Source organism: Lampetra fluviatilis, chromosome 25 (genome assembly GCF_964198595.1).
Source record: "Lampetra fluviatilis chromosome 25, kcLamFluv1.1, whole genome shotgun sequence".
NCBI lineage: Eukaryota > Metazoa > Chordata > Hyperoartia > Petromyzontiformes > Petromyzontidae > Lampetra > Lampetra fluviatilis.
In genome coordinates, this window is record NC_136299.1 from 10,351,019 (window position 1) to 10,370,911 (window position 19,893).

At 47.6% G+C, this 19,893-nt stretch overlaps 1 protein-coding gene and 1 long non-coding RNA gene across 3 annotated transcripts in view; one reads left to right on the forward strand and one right to left on the reverse strand.

Moving 5' to 3' along the window:
• LOC144941801 (uncharacterized) overlaps positions 1-775 on the reverse strand; it is a 56,716-nt gene extending 55,941 nt beyond the window's left edge. The window contains exon 1 of the long non-coding RNA XR_013639270.1: positions 569-775. This is a non-coding gene — a long non-coding RNA (uncharacterized LOC144941801). The remainder of the gene's footprint in view (positions 1-568) is intronic.
• Positions 776-1,402: 627 nt separating this feature from the next.
• Positions 1,403-18,582, forward strand: LOC144941800 (homeobox protein SIX6-like). 2 transcript variants are annotated; one of them, XM_078868245.1, is made up of 3 exons: positions 1,403-1,697; positions 2,937-3,589; positions 16,636-18,582. In XM_078868245.1, exons 2-3 carry the CDS (start codon positions 2,955-2,957, stop codon positions 16,862-16,864), a joined length of 864 nt encoding a protein of 287 aa, XP_078724371.1. In that variant the 5' UTR covers positions 1,403-1,697; positions 2,937-2,954; the 3' UTR covers positions 16,865-18,582. The 2 variants fall into 2 exon arrangements, with proteins under 2 accessions (XP_078724371.1, XP_078724370.1); XM_078868244.1 differs by having other exon boundaries at positions 1,404-2,097.
• Positions 18,583-19,893: the final 1,311 nt, after the last annotated feature.

The window sequence follows — 19,893 nt, forward strand, 5'->3', positions numbered from 1 at the left end:
TCATCGGCGCTGCTCTCAAGGTTTACGTGGGACATGTATTGTGGTTGTACACGTGATGCGTGTGTGTTTGCCTTTTGTGCCTTCTGTTTATCCGGCCTGCTTTTTAGTCGTCGTCGTGCGTGCGCGTTCCACGTGTGGGAGCGGTGACGCTATGGTTGAGCGAGTCCCGCTACGATTCCCGGCGACGTGTCGCATCAGTGGCGAGTTGGTGATATGAATATATAAATGTGTGAGTGTGTGAGTGTGTACGTAACTGTGTGTTAGTGCGTCTGTACCGCGGTGTGGAGCGGTGGTGTAGCGGTTAGCGCACGGCGGTGAGGAATATCTGAACGGATCTTTCTTCATCTTCCCCTGGGTCCACTCGGCCATAATAACACGGAGTGCGGCGTGTAAACGTCGACACTGGGGAGACGTATTTAAGTCCGTACGTACGATGAACTTCTTTCGCACCGTACGTAGCTAACCGTCCTAATCGGAGGTGCGAGACAAAGGCGGTCGGAGGCGTAGTGTTGACACCCCCCCCCCTTCTCTCTCTCTCTCCCTTCTTCTCTCGTGTGCCGTTATCGACCTTAATAGGTGCTCGCCAACAGCACTTGCCCCACCAACTCTGGCTGAAGGCTCCACGGAGCGGGAGGGGGGCCGTCGCCTCTGTTGTTGTTGTTGGTGTTGTTGTTGTTGTTGGTGGTGGTGGTGTTGTTGTTGTTGTTGGTGTTGTTGTTGTTGGTGTTATTGTTGGTGTTGTTGGTGGTGGTGTTGTTGTTGTTTGTGTTGTTGGTGGTTTTGTTGTTGTTGTTGGTGGTGTTGTTATTGGTGGTGTTGTTGGTGGTGTTGTTGTTGGTGGTGTTGTTGTTGGTGGTGGTGTTGTTGTTGTTGGTGGTTGTGGTGGTGTTGTTGTTGGTGGTGGTGCTGTTGTTGTTGTTGGTGGTGTTGTTGGTGTTGTTGTTGGTGGTGTTGTTGTTGGTGGTGGTGTTGTTGTTGGTGGTGGTTGTGGTGGTGTTGTTGTTGGTGGTGGTGTTGTTGTTGTTGGTGGTTGTGGTGTTGTTGGTGTTGTTGTTGGTGGTGTTGTTGTTGGCGGTGTTGTTGTTGTTGGTGGTGTTGTTGGTGGTGTTGGTGGTGTTGTTGTTGTTGGTGTTGTTGGTGTTGTTGTTGTTGGTGGTGGTGGTCAAAGCGGAGCGCGGTGCGTCCATCGGGGGATCGAGGCGCCTCGAGAGGGGAGACGGAGCAGATTTGTGGTGGGTAGGTGCGGGGGTGAGGGAGTGGGGGGTGGAGGAGCGGGAGGGGGGGTGGAGGAGCGGGGGGAGGGGAGTGGGGGGGGAGCGGAGGGGGGAGTGGGGGGGGGCTACCTCGGCATCCGCTCCTCCCACCGTGACCCTCGCGGCTCCGACGGGTTCGCGATCTCCAGTCAATCGCCACATTTCGCCTTGCACCACGCAACTGCGTATCGCAGAGAGGCGGGTAATCGGTGAGCGACGGGAAAGATGCATCTTGAGGCGTGTGGCGCTGAAGCCGGCTGTTTGTTCCACGTTATCTGTGGCCTATAAACGCACGCACGCACACACATGCATAGAGACATAGCGAAACGACATAACGAATATTCAGACACAGCTGGGATTGTTGTCAAATATCTTCACGTCGAGAGAGAGAGATACGATGGTGGAATGGAATTAGGACAATATACGCTCGTGGGGTATTCGCAGGTAATGACTCAGCCATCACCGAATAGGGCTTAGTTTAAACTATAAACTATATCTAACGCATAAAGGGATAATACAGCCAATATTTGGCACGCGTTAAGTCTCGTCTATTAGTCTACGCAATACTCACAATTACACAAATCAAACACTCTTATCTTGGGCAGGACCGACGCAAAATCAGAATTTGATCAACTTCACTCAAGCGTGGCAGGGACAGCCTACAGAGTCCAACCGTGCCCCTAGTCTCGCTGAACACTCTACGAACTTTATATATATACACACATCGCGAGATATATCCGACATCGGCGAACCCAGTAATTGTCCTGCTCGCGTGGAGTGTGACCATAAAGCCGATAAACAGCGCGCCGGGCCCGCTGGGGATTCCACGCGTCGCTCACCGCAGGTAACTTCGTCTCTTTAACTTTGTTAATTTTTACTTCTATTTTAAATCTTCCCACCCCACCACCACCTTCCACTCCCCCCCCTTCCCCCGCCATCTTATCCCGAGTGCGCTATCGTCGTAGTCACGGGACGTTCATTTCAGATCTCTCGCAGGGAAGTTAAATATAAAACGGTCCGCGGAAGTGGATTACGTAGAGCTTCATCCGACATCCCTTCAAGTGACTTATGGTGCACGCGCCTAGAGGGCCGCTGCACTTGCACGCTCGGCCTACGAAGAGCAACGCGCGGCAGTTAAAGTTCCAGATCGATCTGGAACTTCACTTCGTAAGCAAGTTGAAGCGAGATACACTAGAATTGTGGTTCGCGCACTTCGAGTGAAGCCGGCGACCAGAGTAAGATTATCGGCCGCGGCGAAAATCATTGAAAAGTGCTGCCAACTCACCCGCCCGCCCCATGATTGACGCGGCACGGGGAGCCCCTTAACCCAGCCATGGGCTGTAAAAAGAGCCGCACATCCTGGATGATTCTTGGTCGCGAAAGCCTACGTGTTAAACAGAGCCGTGCATCATCATCATCACGACCAGTGCAACGTTGAATTACGTGGGAGAGAGACCACGAACAAATGATCAAATACATCTTAGAGAAGACTGTCAATTAAACAAATATTCGATACATTCGTCAATACACTGCACGCGACAAGGATACCATACTATTAGGCGACGTTTCGGGCAATGTCCCTTCTTCATCGCACTTGCATCCGATCGACACCGTGTAAACGTTGCACGTAACACCCTCCCCCCCAACACCTAACCCCCCCCCCGCCACGCGACACTGTCCCAGGTTGGCGGTGCGCCGTGAATGAAGCAAGAGGCGGCGTTCTCCGCGCGCGGCCCGTCAAGGTACCTCAGCATGCTCCACCTGCCCACGCTGACGTTCAGCGCGCAGCAGGTGGCCGGGGTTTGCGAGACCCTGGAGGAGAGCGGGGACGTGGAGAGACTCGCACGCTTCCTCTGGTCGCTGCCCGCGGCCGCGCTCTCTGCGGGCAACTCCGGCGACCCGCTGAGCCGCAACGAGGCCGTGCTGCGAGCCCAGGCCGTGGTCGCGTTCCACACGGGCAACTTCGGAGACATGTACCGCATCCTGGAGGGCCACCGCTTCGCCAAGGCGTCGCACGCCAAGCTGCAGGCCATGTGGCTCGAGGCGCGTTACCAGGAGGCCGAGAGGCTTCGGGGCCGCCCGCTGGGACCCGTGGACAAATACCGCGTGCGTAAGAAGTTCCCCCTGCCCAAGACGATTTGGGACGGCGAGCAGAAGTCGCACTGCTTCAAGGAGCGGACGCGCAGCCTGTTGCGGGAGTGGTACCTGCAGGACCCGTACCCGAACCCGGCCAAGAAGCGGGAGCTTGCCCAGGCCACGGGACTCACTCCCACCCAGGTGGGGAACTGGTTCAAGAACCGACGGCAGAGAGACCGCGCGGCTGCGGCCAAGAACAGGTGAGCTCACACCTGGAGGGGGGGTTGTTTCGTGGGGGCGGGGGATGTGATGAATTCGGTAGACTGCGTGGAGTGTTTGTCAGTGTGCGTTACATGTGCATTTATGTATATATGTATGTATGTAGGTGCTTGCTAACAGCACTCGCCTCGATGGGTCTGTTAAGGATATACAGGGGATGTTTGTCTTTGTATGGATATGCATGTGTCAGTGGGGAGCAGTAGTGTGGCAGTTAGCGCGCTGTGCTACGAACCCCCCCCCCCCCCCCGACGAATATCTGAACCGGTTTTGGGCCTCCCCAAGGCCGACTGAGTCTAAAATGAGTACCTGGTGCGGTGTGCAAACATCGCCTCTTGGGATGTAAAGGCGGCCGGGAATGGTGCTGGCTACTCCACTCCCTTGTGTGCCCGTGCCGGCCTTCATAGGTGCTCGCTAACAGCACTTGCCCCAAAAGCCTGTTGAAGGCTATACGTGCAGGGACCTTTGTCCCGGTTTTGTCAGTATGTGAGCCATAGATCACACTTGAGCAAGGGGTTCATTCCGCGTGGAAGAAACCGGAGACGAATCATTCGGAAGACGAGCTACGTGCGAACCACAACCATTGACCTTTGTAAACAAACACACACACAAACTGAAAACACATCGACCGAATATTTTCACCATGACGCTCGGATGTTTTACAGATGGTAACGTCAGGATTGCACCCCCCCCCTCCTGCATGCAGTCGCAAAACAAACTAAAACACATTGGTCAACAACACTGTGTGCTTGAGAATATATATATATAATCTACGACGTTTCGGCAAATGGCCCTTGTCCATGGCGCTTCATCTGCACAGTAGTATCGTTGGCTTACGAAGCCACAACACAACATTTGTCCGGACACTCTATGTCGCTTTGCGTACGTGTCGTTGAATTGTGCGGGATAACGCCGCAATGCAGAACCCTCGTGGAAGATTATCTCGAGATACATTGAATCTTTCCCGGTTGAATGAATAAATATCACGTCAATATTTTACTTAATTGAATGCAAAAAAGGCAGGATATAGGGTAAAACACCGAAGCTGTTTTGGCTCCTGTAGAAGTAATGGTGGCTATTTGTATTGATTACATTGAACTCGACTTTGCTAAAACATTGAGTACTGATGTGTAGTGTCTAAATTGACCTTGGTACTAAATTAAACAAAACAGAATTACGTTCTATAGTTTTCCGTTGCACTTGGTGGGACCCATATCTAGCAAATATGTTATTTGGCTTTAAACATTTGGGCGGTTCGCCAGCATTTAGTTTAATCCAAACCAGACTCTGCTGATGAGAGAGTGAATGTTGAAAGCTGCCCAGTGCTGTTTCTTGACTTAACTACTGCTATGAGACATCTCCTTTACCAGTGGCAAAATATAGTAGTAGGTTTTTACCCTTTCAACTGGTACAAAAAAGGTGTCAGTTTTTGTACCAGTTGAAAGGGTAAAAACCTACTACTTAACTACTGCTGTATACTGGGGGGAAAAATGCATTCCCGAATGGGACGTGTACAAAATATATATATATATATATATTGTTTATGTGTAGGAACAGGTGTGAATTGGATATATTGCCTGCTTATTTATTCAATGCAAGCACAACTCTGGTTCACAACATTAAGTGTGTCATAAGCATACTCAGCCTGGCTTAAACTAATGTTGGTGAACTGCACGATGCGTATTGACAAGGAACCTCTCCGTAACGAATGGGTTCCTATAGATCGACGCGAAATTATACAATGCATGACGCTCCCAGAAAGCCGTGTTTGCTGATGGGATGTGTCAAAAGTGGGGAGACAAATATTGGAAGAAGGTTGCGAATTGTTGACATCACATTAAAATAGAGCGATGGTGAATGTTAATTCAATGTACACACATTCTATAGAGTATTGTAATTGTACATGGCTCACACGTATGCGCCACACACACACATGTCACGTCATTGTTTCGTTTAAAACTTTTTTTTATAAAGATAATCGCGTAAATATATAAATGCGTCGTTAACGACACAAAACCTGTATTGTGGATGATATTGGTCGCGAAAGCCTACGTGTTAAGCCAATCGTAAGATTATTTATATCGGATAGGTTATTTAATTATGTATTATTAATGCAGATTGCGAGCCTAACGGTGAAACAATGAATTATATTCACTATTTACAACAGCAGAATTATACAAACATTTCGGAACATTTTGATAATATATTTGATACCGATTATTATTTCAATACTTAACACAGTTTCAACAACGGTGTAAAGGTAAAAAAACCCCATAGCAATATCGCCTGAGGACGGCTGCTTGCGTTGTGGCCGAAACGTCGTGAGAATTGTTTTATTATGTTTTCTTTTTATTATTTTATTACTTCCCTTCTACGTGACTTTACCGAAAGAACCAAGAAGATGAATCCCTGCAGTCACGAAAGCTTTAAATCGAAATATAAATGTAGACACTTTACACTTGTTATCGTGTACAGTACATATTAATACTGTTATATATTAATTTCACATACATTGATCATTTTTGTCAATTCCCTGCCGGATGATGGCCTCCCAACGTTGAGTCAGTCACGGAGGATGTTTGGACAATACTTCACCATGCTGATCCGTGAGCATTGGTGCGGAGGGGAGGCCAAATTTAAATGTAAACGGACCACTCGCCACTGATGTGTGAGCCGTGTCCTCGAATCGAACTCAGGTGGCCGGCTTCGTAGCGATGTGCGCTAACTGCTGCGCCACCGCTCGCTGCGCGCCGCATTATTTTGCTACAATTAAACAGGCCTACAATGTTGACATTGCGAGTATTCCAGCCATTATGCATCCTTTAAATAAAAAAAAGAAAATACATAGCGAAAGCAGCCTACTTAGTAGATCGTGCCTTCCAGATGAATGATTCTCATTGGCGCCTGTGTACATTGAGCAACCGAGACTAAGTTTCCACTTGGTTGACCCTCATCAGCAAGGCATAGCCTTGCAGGCCGCTGCCACGGTGTCAATGTTCTCAGGCTCTCGGCAGCGCTAGAGGTGAGGTTGTCGGCGTATAGTGGCCTGTAACCCGAGCGTTAAACTCTCTCCCGATGTGTTTTTTTTAATGAGGTTGTACGGCACGACGTCCCCGACGTTTCGCTCCACGTGCTGGGTCAGGGGACTTTCTTAAGGCAACGAAGGGAACTCAGAAGAAGAGCCGCACGCAGCAAGAGGCCCGGGCCACGTGTGGTCCGTGTAGAACCGTGTAAACCCGTGTAAACCCGTGTAAACCCGTGTAAAACTGTGTAAACCCGTGTAAATCCGTGTAGAACCGTGTAGAACCGTGTAAACCCGTGTAAAACCGTGTAAACCCGTGAAAAACCGTAAAAACCCGTGTAAAACCCGTGTAAAACCTTGTAAACCCGTGTAGAACCGTGTAAAACCCGTGAAAACCCGTGTAACCCGTGTAAACCCGTATAAAACCGTGTAAAACCCGTGTAAAACCGTGTAAAACCCGTGAAAACCGTGTTAAACCCGTGTAAAACCGTGTAAAACCCGTGTAAACCCGTGTAAAACCGTGTTAAACCCGTGTAAAACCCGTGTAAACCCGTGTAAAACCGTGTTAAACCCATGTAAAACCCGTGAAAAACCGCGTAAACCCGTGAAAAACCGCATAAACCCGTGTAAACCCGTGAAAAACCGTGTAATCCCTGTGTAAAACCGTGTAAAACCCGTGTAAACCCGTGAAAAACCGTGTAAACCCGTGTAAAACCGTGTAAAACCCGTGTAAAACCCGTGTAAAACCGTGTAAACCCCGTGTAAAACCGTGAAAAACCGTGTTAAACCCATGTAAAAAAGTGTTAAACCCGTGTAAACCCGTGTAGAACCGTGTAAAACTGTGTTAAACCCGTGCAAAACCGTGAAAAACCGTGAAAAACCCGTGTAAAACCGTGTTAAACCGGTGTAGAACCGTCTAAACCTGTGAAAACCCGTGTAAACCCCGTGTAAAACCCGTGTAAACCCGTGTTAAACCGTGCAGAACCGTGTTAAACGGCTCAGCTGAAAGATAACAACTCTGCAACGGAAATTGCGCGACTCTCGTCTCTGGGTCAAGTCCACGCGTTGGACAGTGCAGCTCGTTTACACGCGGGTGTCATTGTCAGATCAAAACACGTGCGTGCATCTGTACCTAACTTTTTTGTTTTATATCACACTTGCAATTTGCTAAATGCCCGGTTTGTTCGTCACGTGATGTTCTTCCAGGACCGTGTGCTCGTTCTCTGCAATATCGATGTGCTTGTCTTGTTGTTGTTGTTGCTGCTGCTGCTGCTGATGTTCTCACGCGGCACCACGGATCTCCCGTGTAAAACGGCCGGGAAACCGACGACACGAGATCGTTCGTGAAGCAAATAGAATAAACGAAAGGCTTTGGGCGAAAACCCTTCCCGACCCTCTCCGTTACGAGCAACGATGCAGGCGAATTCGTTAACGCGTTGTGTCCACGTGGAACTGCGCATATACATTTTAACACGTGGTAAACTCTCGCGACCAATATTATTCATATTAAAGGTTTGTTTGGGTTAAATCGCGTAAGTATAAACGTGTCGTAACTCTGCCAGAATATTCTGGCAAATCGCTCGACGATGCTGGATGTAATTACCAGCCAAACGTCGTACTACTCAAATTGTCGATGTCGTGGATCACCTCGCCAACACACCGGTGGTGGGCTGAAGTAGTAACTAACTGGCGTTTTTTTTCCTTCTTGGTTCTTTCGGTAAAGTCGCGTAGAAGGGAAATAATAAAATAATAAAAATAAAACATAATAAAATACAATTCTCACGACGTTTCGGCCACAACGCAAGCAGCCGTCCTCAGGTAAAGAACAGGTCTGTCGGAAAGACAGCGTGACTTTACCGAAAGAACCAAGAAGATGAATCCCCGCAGTCACGAAATCTTTAGCTGACTTTTTGCTCACGTGACAAATCCCTTACTCATTGGCTGTGTCGGGTGGTGGAGGGTTACGACGTGTATACATGTACACACACGGACGTCTGAACAAATGGTAGCACACACGTGTCGAACACTCGTGATAATTCGTGTTTCTGCGTGATTCTGCGTTGCGGCAGCAGAGTATACATCCTCACGTAACGAACAAACGAAAAACTCGACACATTTCTCAGTAGCAGTTTCAGTTCAGTTTATTTTTAATTACCCTGTGAGCCAATGAGCTCTTAAATCGAGTTTCATCAAAAAACAACACCGCCGCTTCCCCGACATACGCAACAAGTCGCAGTAAAGTAAAATGAATGAATAATCAACAACAACAGATACGCGAAATAAAGGGAGAAATAATTGAAAACAAAAATAAGTATCAAATTTAGCAACTTAATAGGCGACGTTTCGGTAAATTGTCATTTTGCTTTCATGAATGTCTCTGCTATGAAGAATGTCCATTGCCCGAATCGAAGCCGATTACCCGTGTACATTGAGTTTATATTAACACGATAATATTTACTCGATGCGGATAGAGTGAGGTCCACAGTGGTTAGCGCAGTGCCATGTAACCCCAACGATCTGGGTTCGATTGCTTGCCGCGGCTAACATGAGTGATGCCTGATGATCTTGTAATCCCCCTCTAACACATCACCAACCGGCACTGACCAGTGTGGTGAAGTATGGTCAAACAGCCACGACCATCGACACCGCAGTTGGGAGGCCTTCATCCAGCAGTGTATTGGCAAACTATACATTAATAATACATCATTATATTATAATTAGAAGGCGGTACACGCTAAACAATTATACAAAACAATACATCGTGATAACAACATTGAAATCCGTATGTTTGACAATCGGTGGAATGTGATCGATGATGACAATCGATGAGAACCGGTGGATGAGAATGGACTAGCCCTGTACAACTGTAACCGAGCATGAATTCTGAATCACGCTTCCGTTAAGAATGCTTCTTCTTGCGTGTATGGCAATCTGTTCCGGAGCGAGATGCCAATGTCGAGGTTTGCTGCTGGCCACGAGAGGCCTCCAGGAGAGATAGTTCGTACTCTTTGTTTCTTTCGGCAAAGTCACGTAAGTGAAAATGAAAAAAAAAATAATAATCATAAAATAAAAAAAAATGACGGAGGCTTGTGTTGCTTCCGAAACGTCGTGATTTAATTTAGTTATTTCCATCTTTTTTATTCTTCTTATTATTTTTGTTATACCTACGTGACTTTACCGAAAGAACCAAAGAGTATGGATCCTTGCAGTCACGAAAGCTTCAAATCTAGAATTAATTGAGCTGGGAGTTTAGATTGATTCACATGAAGGAGAACACGTACGGAATCATAATCATCATCATCATCATTATCCATCAAAAGTCACCCCGAGTTGAACATACGATTGCATCCAGCTGCAGCAAGTGAGCTGATTGCGTAGCGTCCTCTGTGTCGGTTTCACTTCCGTCGTTAGATTCGACCCCCGCCGCCGCCCAGCCAAATCGTGCCTTGTAGTCGTGGCGTGTCCTGCACAGGCCCACACTTGAAATACGTAGTCACATCTCACCTACCCCGCTGCACTGCTACTCAGGTTGACTGATGATCCAGCAGTCGACTGCAGTTGCTCGCCTCGTCAGCGGTCGTGTGTGCGCGCACGTTGAACTTCGTTCGCACCGTACGCAGCTAACCGTGCCAATCGGAAGGTGCGACGGAAGGACAACAAACTAAGCACAAAAAGCGTCTCGAAAGAAATGAGTTCGCAATCGAGCTGCGCGATGCGGTGACCGCCTTTGTTCGGCGAGTCGCCAAAAGCCGCTGCTGCTTGCCACGATGAGCGGAGTTCGCGTGATGGTTTCGGCTCTGTGACGAGATCAGCGAGCTATTGTGGCCCATTAGTGGCAAGCACTTTGTGTGTAATGAGTGCGACCTTGGTAATGTAAATGCAATCGCCTGCCGCTTAGGCAACCTTCTATCGCTTTCGAGTTGTGGTGATGCTGCCCTCTTCCCGTGAATTTCCCTCAACGGATTCTGTGTCGTCTCATCCACTGCAATGTGCGACCATTACACTGCAGGTCACAACAACAGTCTAACCCGCTCACTCACCCAGTCACTCACCCAGTCACTCACCACACTGCAGGTGACAACAACACTCTCACACTCACCCACTCACCCAGTCACTCACCACACTGCAGGTGACAACAACACTCTCACACTCTCACTCACTCACTCACCCAGTCACTCACCACACTGCAGGTCACAACAACACTCTCACACTCTCACTCACCCACTCACCCAGTCACTCACCCAGTCACTCACCACACTGCAGGTGACAACAACAGTCTCACACGCTCACTCACTCACTCACCCAGTCACTCACCACACTGCAGGTCACAACAACACTCTCACACTCTCACTCACCCACTCACCCAGTCACTCACCCAGTCACTCACCACACTGCAGGTGACAACAACAGTCTCACACGCTCACTCACTCACTCACCCAGTCACTCACCACACTGCAGGTCACAACAACACTTTCACCCGCTCACTCACCCAGTCACACAGTCACTCACCCAGTCACTCACCAAACTGCAGGTCACAACAACACTCTCACCCGCTCACTGACTCACTCACCCAATCACTCACCACACTGCAGGTCACAACAACACTCTCACTCACCCAGTCACCCAATCACTCACCACACTGCAGGTCACAACAACACTCTCACTCACTCACCCAGTCACTCACCACACTGCAAACAACACTCTCACTCACTCACTCACTCACCCACCCAGTCACTCACCCAGTCACTCACCCAGTCACTCACCCGCTCACTCACTCACCCAGTCACTCACCCGCTCACTCACTCACCCAGTCACTCACCACACTGCAGGTCGCCTCACTTCTCGTCCTGCTCCTTCCCTCGCACTTTTAGACTTTGGAATTCCCTCCTCCCATCGTCTCCCCTCCCTCCGTCCCCACAGCACTCCCCCTTCCAAGCTCGTATCATAAACAGCCTCGATCAATTCAACAATTTAATTTCCGCACCTCCGATTAGCACGGTTGGCTACGTACGGTGAACAAGAAGTCCGGCACGCGTACAATAAAAAAGTGTTACACTCTTGCTCGCTCTGACAACTTTGACTGCGCTGTCTGGGTGCTGGACGCTAAACGTTGTGGAGCTTTTGTGCCTGTGCTCAGATTTAGTTTTTTTTTAAATATGGTGTCGACTTTGGAGGGGGGGGGGGGTTTCAGTCCGCAGTGGATAGATCGTGGCTGACGATAATTTAGAAGCCTTTCAGACGCTGTCTTTCCGACAGACCTGTTCTTCACCTGAGGACGGCTGCTTGCGTTGTGGCCGAAACGTCGTGAGAATTGTATTTTATTACGTTTCATTTTTTATTATTTTATTTTTTCCCTTCTACGTGACTTTACCGAAAGAACCAAGAAGAAGAAGAAGCCTTTAATGTTTTCATCGCCAACTTGTGAAATACTGATCGCTGGTTGAACGTGATGTATGAACGCAGCAGCGGGTCGGCTCGCAGCTCAAACGCAAAAATAAAATCTCGATTTTACTCCGTCGGTCTTGCCGGCCTTCTGGGCCAATGTTTTTACAGCGCCACATTTTGTTTCGGGGGTAACACGCTACTGATGAGACTCGGAAGGTGGACAACGGCACGAGATTTGTATTTGTTTTCGTTTGTTTGTTTAAACAAACGTTGCTGATATTTGTTCGTTTATTTGGCAGGTCGATCGGCTGGTGAACAAATAAGTTATTTTGATTTGTACTTATCGTCAGCAAAGAGACAGACTCTTGTGTGTGATTGTATTAATGAATGCGTTATCTGTAACGCACCGTGACATGGTGTGATTAAAATAACGATAATTATCGTGGTACGGCACACGCAATCACATGGGTGTTAAAAATAATATCAGAATATTATCACATGTCAAGGGGGTGTGTGTGTGCGTGTAGTATTCATTTTGTACGTAGGTTTCCACGACCGATATTATGATTCACAATAGGTTTATTTTGGGTTCGGTCATCGCGTAAATAAAATGTGTGTCGGGGGAGCCCTCCTCCACCCGGACACAGCCAATGAATTTAAATTTCGATTTAAAGCTTTCGTGACTGCAGGGATTCATCTTCTTGGTTCTTTCGGTAAAGTCACGTAGAAGGGAAATAATAAAATAATAAAAATAAAACATAATAAAATAATTCTCACGACGTTTCGGCCACAACGCAATTTCAGACGCTGTCTCCCCGACAGACCTGGTCTTCACCTGAGGACGGCTGCTTGCGTTGTGGCCGAAACGTCGTGAGAATTATTTTATTATGTTTTATTTTTATTATTTTATTATTTCCCTTCTACGTGACTTTACCAAAAGAACCAAGAAGACCAATGAATTTATTTTTATTTCATTTAATTTTCACCTACGTGACTTTCCCGAAAGAACCAAAGAGTATGGATCCTTGCAGTCACGAAAACTTCAAATCTACAATAAACCAGAAAGTGTCACGCGAATCAAACGTGACAAGTTCGTCGCTGCGTCCGCACCGCTCGTGCGTGGTGGAGATCAATACACGTGCACCCATGTCAATGTCGTGATATTGCTCCAAATAATATCACGACACACGCAGACACACGTGTACTGTAGTCGTGTACTCGTGTGCTCACATGCACACTGTATACCGTATGCTCACACTGTGTATATATAGACATAAAGATTTCCCGCATAGCCTAAACAGACTGTTGGGGTGTTGTTGGCGCGCCCCTATGAAGGCCGGCACGGAACACGAGGAGATGGGTGGCCCGACAACCACGCCTTTGTCTCCCTATTGGCGGTGTTTTTACACCGCATCAGGTACTCATTTGAGGCTGAGTCGACCTAGGGAAGGCCCAGAACCGGTTCATATAAGCGCCGCTGGTGTTGGCCGTTAGCGGGAATCGAACTCGGGCCGATGGGTTTCGTAGCGCAGCGTAACGCTAACCGCTACGCTACCGCTACCTAATAGCACGCACATACTCAAATACACGCTTACTTTTATATATATGTGTGTGTGTGTACGCAGATAAATTATAATATGTACTCATATTTACAAATATACACATATGTGTACATATACATGAGTATACATACATGATCTACACATAGACTTCATATATACGCATACAGATATAGTCATCACTATTACAATAATCTGTGCCTCGAGTTTGCTGGCTGGCTGCTGGCTGGGCTCCTCACCGACCCCAACAGTAACTCTGTTGTTGTTCTTAGCAACTGCTGCGGGCTGTTGCCACCGAAACTAGCTGGGTGGCTGGCTACACGGGATTTCCCGTTGTAACAAAATGAACGTGAAATTGAATTTAAACGTGCGGGAGAAGAATCATTTCGGAAGACGCTTAGTAATAACGATGATGATTATGACGACACAGAAGAGGTGGGACTGACGAATGCAAGAGACAGACCACGGCTCTTTAAAATTGTCCATTAACTTTGCAATCGGTGCTCCTATCGATGTAAACGCATCTCCGTAATATTCTTTAAATCGTAGAGCATAAGACTAACCTTTAGAATACGTACACATTATCTTGACATTTTATGGTATATTTTATAAAAGCCAATTACTTTGAGTGCTTCGAGTGCAGAGCGTGACATTGACAGCCGTCTCTGATTTCCCATTGCAGAGCAACACACGTGATCTCTCAGCGTTTACTTAAACATATACAAAGATCCCCCGTATAGCCTTAACAGACTGTAGGGGCAAGTGCTGTTAGCGAGCACCTGTGAAGGCCGGAACTTTACACGAGGGGGGTGGGTGTTCAGCACCACCCCGGACCGCCTTTGTCTCCCACAGTGGCGATGTTTACTACACACCGCACCAGGTACTCATTTTAGACTGAGTCGACCTAGGGGAGGTCCAGGACCGGGACCGTTTCAAATAATCGTCACTGGTGTTGGCCGTGAGCGGGAATCGAACTTGTGTCGCCGGGTTCGTAGCGCAGCGCGCTAACCGCTACACCACCGCTCCCCATATAAACAAACACACACGCATACACGTACACACATATATATATACACACAGTACAGAGGCTTGTCTGGTAGGACGGGAATGGTTTAATGTTGTATTTGTACGCGTGTTGTGTGATTTGTTCACCTTTCTTTTACTTTGCGCTCCTATCGTGTTTCTGTATTGTTTATTACCCGCCCCGACCGGAGATCTGTGAACGAGAGCTTTATAGCTTTTCGGATTCTCCCAGTAAAAAATAATATTCTGACTCTGAAATATAAATACATATATATACATACATAAAACTAGATTTACTTGTGTGCATATATTTACGTTCGTGACAAGTCCACAGCCGGTCGTCCTATTTGGGGGCGTGTCCATGCCATGCGAATGTGGAGTTTCCATCTCAGGCTCGGGACGTCCAACGGAGACTCTTGACAATTCGTCTCGATCGTGACTCCGAGTCGATTTACTGGACGAAGCGATGAGAATCAACTCACGCTGTGGGGATAGCCACGGCCTTCAACTAGCAGTGGATAGATCATGGTTGATGATGACGGTGGTGGTGGTGTTGATTCGGCACTTAACGATTCATGTATCTGACTTCCCCGCGATGCGATGAATCGTCGCAATTCGGGGTCCCCATTCAAGTCAATCATCGATTATCATGATTGTGTTGGATTGTTTGCCCTGTGTGTTCTGCCTCGTTCGTTAATGTATAGTTTCAATTTAACTGTTGTATGCAATCTTCATGTACAACAGTTTCTGTAAACGGTATATCATCTATTCTTACAGGCGTGATATTATGCGTAGAGCGAGAACATATGAAAATAGTTCAATAGATTTTTCGATTAATAATGACATGCATATTATGAAGATCCTTCTGCCGTTGTTGATGATGCTACCGCTACTGATGATGACGGTAACGATGCCAACCTAATGCGTGTTCGCGTGTAATCCTAACCACCCCATCACATTCCACACACACACACACCATACACACCACATACAACACATCCACACACTAAACACACATCACACGCACACATACGCGCCTCTGCACACCATCACCACCAAACGTGCCACGCACACGGCTACACACGTAACATATATCACACACAACGCACAAACACCACACACACAAACAACCCCCACGCATTCCTCGCACGTTCGCACCACACATACACCACACACACCACACATACACCACACACACACCATACATACCCACATACACCACACACACACCACACACACCACACACACACCATACATACCCACATACACCACACACACACCACATAACACCCACATACACCACACACACACCACATAACACCCACATACACCACACACACACCACATAACACCCACATACACCACACACACACCATACTCACCACACGCTACACTCATCACACGCCACACACCCTCCGAACACTACTTACTTCCCCCCGCTACACACACAACACCCACACACGCCACCCACACACACATGACACCCTCCCACACACACAACACACACCATACACACACACACCACCCACACCACACACACGACACCCACACACCACCCACACCACACACACAACACACACGACACACACCACACACACCACACACACCACACACACGACACACACACCATACACAACACACACACCACACACACGACAACACACAACACACACACCCACACCACACACACGACACCCCCAAACCACCCACACCCACACACGACACCCACCACACACACACCCACACACCACCCACACCACACACACGACACCCACAACACCCCCACACCCACTCCCACACCACCCACACACCCCCACACCCACCCACACACACACGACACACACACCACACACCCCCACCCACACACCCACCCACACACACACGACACACACACCACACACACACCACACACCCCCACCCACCCACCCACACACACACGACACACACACCACACACACACCCCCACACCCACCCACACACACACGACACACACACCACACACCCCCACCCACACACCCACCCACACACGACGCGCGTGCAGGATGTTGCAGCCGCCGCTGCTGGGCTTGTCGGAGTCGCCCTCGCCGCCTCTACTCTCGTTCGCGGCTCGCGACAGCCCCGCGGGCTCCCCGCGACTCGCGCTCTCGTGCAGCCCCGCGGGCAGCTCCAGCTCGAGCTGCCGCGCCCAGAGATCGCTCACGGCGCCCGCCACCTCCGCCTCGGTCACGGACAGCGACTCCGAGTGCGACGTGGGCATCGGCGACTATTGAGACGACTCGTTACCCCACCCACCCAGCCAGCCACCCAGCCACCCAGCCATCAGCAGGCAGTCGGGTTTGGTGTGGGCTCAAGAAAGATTTGTGGATGAAGGACGAATCGTGGCCGACGTTTTGGGGGACTGAGGATGGCTCACGAGGGCCGAAGAGTTATGCCACCACGTTTGTGTGTGCGGGTGGTGGTGGTGTTTTTTTTTAAATATCGTAACTCAATTGCTAGCGATCGCTCAAGAACGCCGAGTTTTGTTTGGACGCGTGAATTGGAACTTCGGAGTGTGACTTACGATTCGGCGGTCAAATAACGTCTCACCTTTGTGTGACGTCGCAAGCAGGAATTTGTGATCCCGTGTGCGAATTAAGTACGACACGTGGTGGAGCTCTGTTGGATATCGCCGATAGGCCCTCGTTTGAATTTCGTGAATGAATCTTAGACCGTGCACGAACACCTATAAGGGAAAAGGCGTCTTGATATAGCCTAGGTGTGGCGCTGTATAGGCTGTGTATGAAACAGGCGATGTAAAATGCCTATGCGAATACTCCTCGGTACAATTCCCTATAGGATATAGCCAATGCGTCCATCCCAGTTTGGATGTGGTCTGTGTATGAAGCCCTGCAGGACGTAGCACATGCACCATATCTCCCATTGATGATAAAACATTTACAGGAACAAGCCTATGCACAAAGCCCTATAGCATATAGTTTATGTGAAGAGCACTAGAGGATATAGCCCATATACTAGACTATAGGACTTAATGCATGCTGTGTATTCTACAGGGCTTCATACATCATCATGTAGAGCTTCATTAAAAAATAATATGTATTGCATATGTGGCTTATATAATTATCATGCATTATACAGAACCCCCCATAAAATAATTTAAGGAAATATATTTTATTTTATTGCATAAAGTTATATATGGTGTATGAAGCCCTGTCGAATACAGATTATACGTGAAATCGTCTCGAACATATCCCATGTATGAAGCCCTTGTGGTTTATATGGCGGGATGTTCTATGGTCAAATCTTGGACGTGGCGTGTCTTACTGTGCAGCGAATTATTTTGGTGGTAACTGCGTTGGCAGTAATGCAGAAGCATTCATATCAAAACAGCCCAACAAAAACACTGTGGCCCTAACAGGGAGACGTAGATAACGGCCGACGTTTCGGGCGCTGGACCCTCTACATAGTACATGAAGAAGTGCCATTGCCAGAAACCTCTTTTATAGGGTGGCCGCAAAAGTCAAGACACAGGGTTATTGTGCTTATTTTACAAAATCACAGAGGGTTCCTTAATTTATTGGAACATATTTTATAAAACTGACTTGTGGTAACATAATTGCACGATGCATTACTTCTCTTTCGGAATGAATGTAAGACCTAAAAGATTACAGCTACCTTCTTTAGCATATGTAATACAACTAATTAAACGTGTTAGTCTTCAGTCAATTTTATCTACATTTTTAAACGTCATCTGAAAGGGGAAAAAATGATATTAAGAATGATAATTAAATACAATATTAACTTAACAATTTACATTTTACTACCAGTGTTAAAATAAATTAAATAACCCTATGTGTTCTGACTTCATTGGTGTTACAAAAAATCGCCTCTTAAGAGAACCCACCTCCAACCCAGATCCTGGTCTCAAACTTACAAAAAATCGCCTCTTAAGAGAACCCACCTCCAACCCAGATCCTGGTCTCAAACTTACCGCCCTAAGCCCACTGGTCTTCCCAGACCAGGTCAGGCCAGGCCCAGGTCTGAAACTTAATCCCTAAAGTTCACTGGCCTCTCTAGACCAGACCCTGGTCTCAAACTCAACCCTTAAGCTCGTTGGCCTCTGTTGAGTTATGGTCAGCGGCACATGGTAAGATCGTTTGGCGAACAGTCGCATAGGAGGTGTAGGAATGGAAAAATAGAAAGAGGTTTTACCCTCTCTGGCAATAAAACAGGAGGTGTTACGATGTTCAATCACCAAATAGAAACCTTTTGCAAGGAATCGTGTCTGCATTAACCGGACATGATTCCTTGCAAAATGTTTCTGTTTGGTGTTTGAACATCGTAACAACTATTTTATTGCCAAAAAGGGTAAAACCTATTCTTATTTTTTCATTCTTGGATACTGGCAAAAAAAGGCCCCATTTTGAGGTGGATGAATATTTTTGACTGCTATGCCATTTCTTTTTAAAAGTAAACTTTTTTTTTTACACTATAACTCACAAAAGCACACGCATCGTGTGCACACGCGTCTCTACGCGTACGCACACGACGCATATGCGTGTGCATAAGTAAGTAGTCGTGTATGCCGTTCTCTCGGGGTGTAACGATGCATTTTAATCGATTCCCTATTGATGATTTTAGGTCGCGGTGCGTGCATCGAATCGCGCGTTCGTTTTTTACTTTTTTTTTTTATCCATTTTGTCATTTCCCGGGTATACTGTAATGGGTTCACGTGACCCACGTGGCCGCTAGAGGCCACTATATTCAACCACATCGTTCAAAAAAATGGATTTTTTTTTTTATCGAGTCAATTAATTCAAACTTCGGAAAGAGTTGGGGTGGTTGGGTGGGCGGGCAAGATAATCGGAACACCCTTCCTATTCTCTATCCACTGCTGGAGGTTGCAGTCTTCATCCTTGATGTATGTCCCTCGTGTGCGTCCGTGTGTTGCAGCTCTGTGCCGATCCCATGCGCGTAAATCGTTCCGTCTCCCGCTGGCCTCGTCCCGTGCATTGCCTAATGTCGTCACGATCACACGCAGGCACACGATGTGTGTCGGCCAACATCGTTTTTAAATCCTTTATATTAAGTTCGCTTGCTTGCTTAGGACCGTGCAAATCTTTCGGTCGTTTTTTAACCAACTTCCCGTGATCCAATCGAGCTGACATTTTTCACACAGACTCGTCGTGCGTGACAATTAATGTTAGTGAATTTTTTTTCCTAAATTTTACACTTTTTAGGATAAAAATATTATATTTAATTACCAATTGCCTAATGGTGCAATGCAATCATCTGACCCATA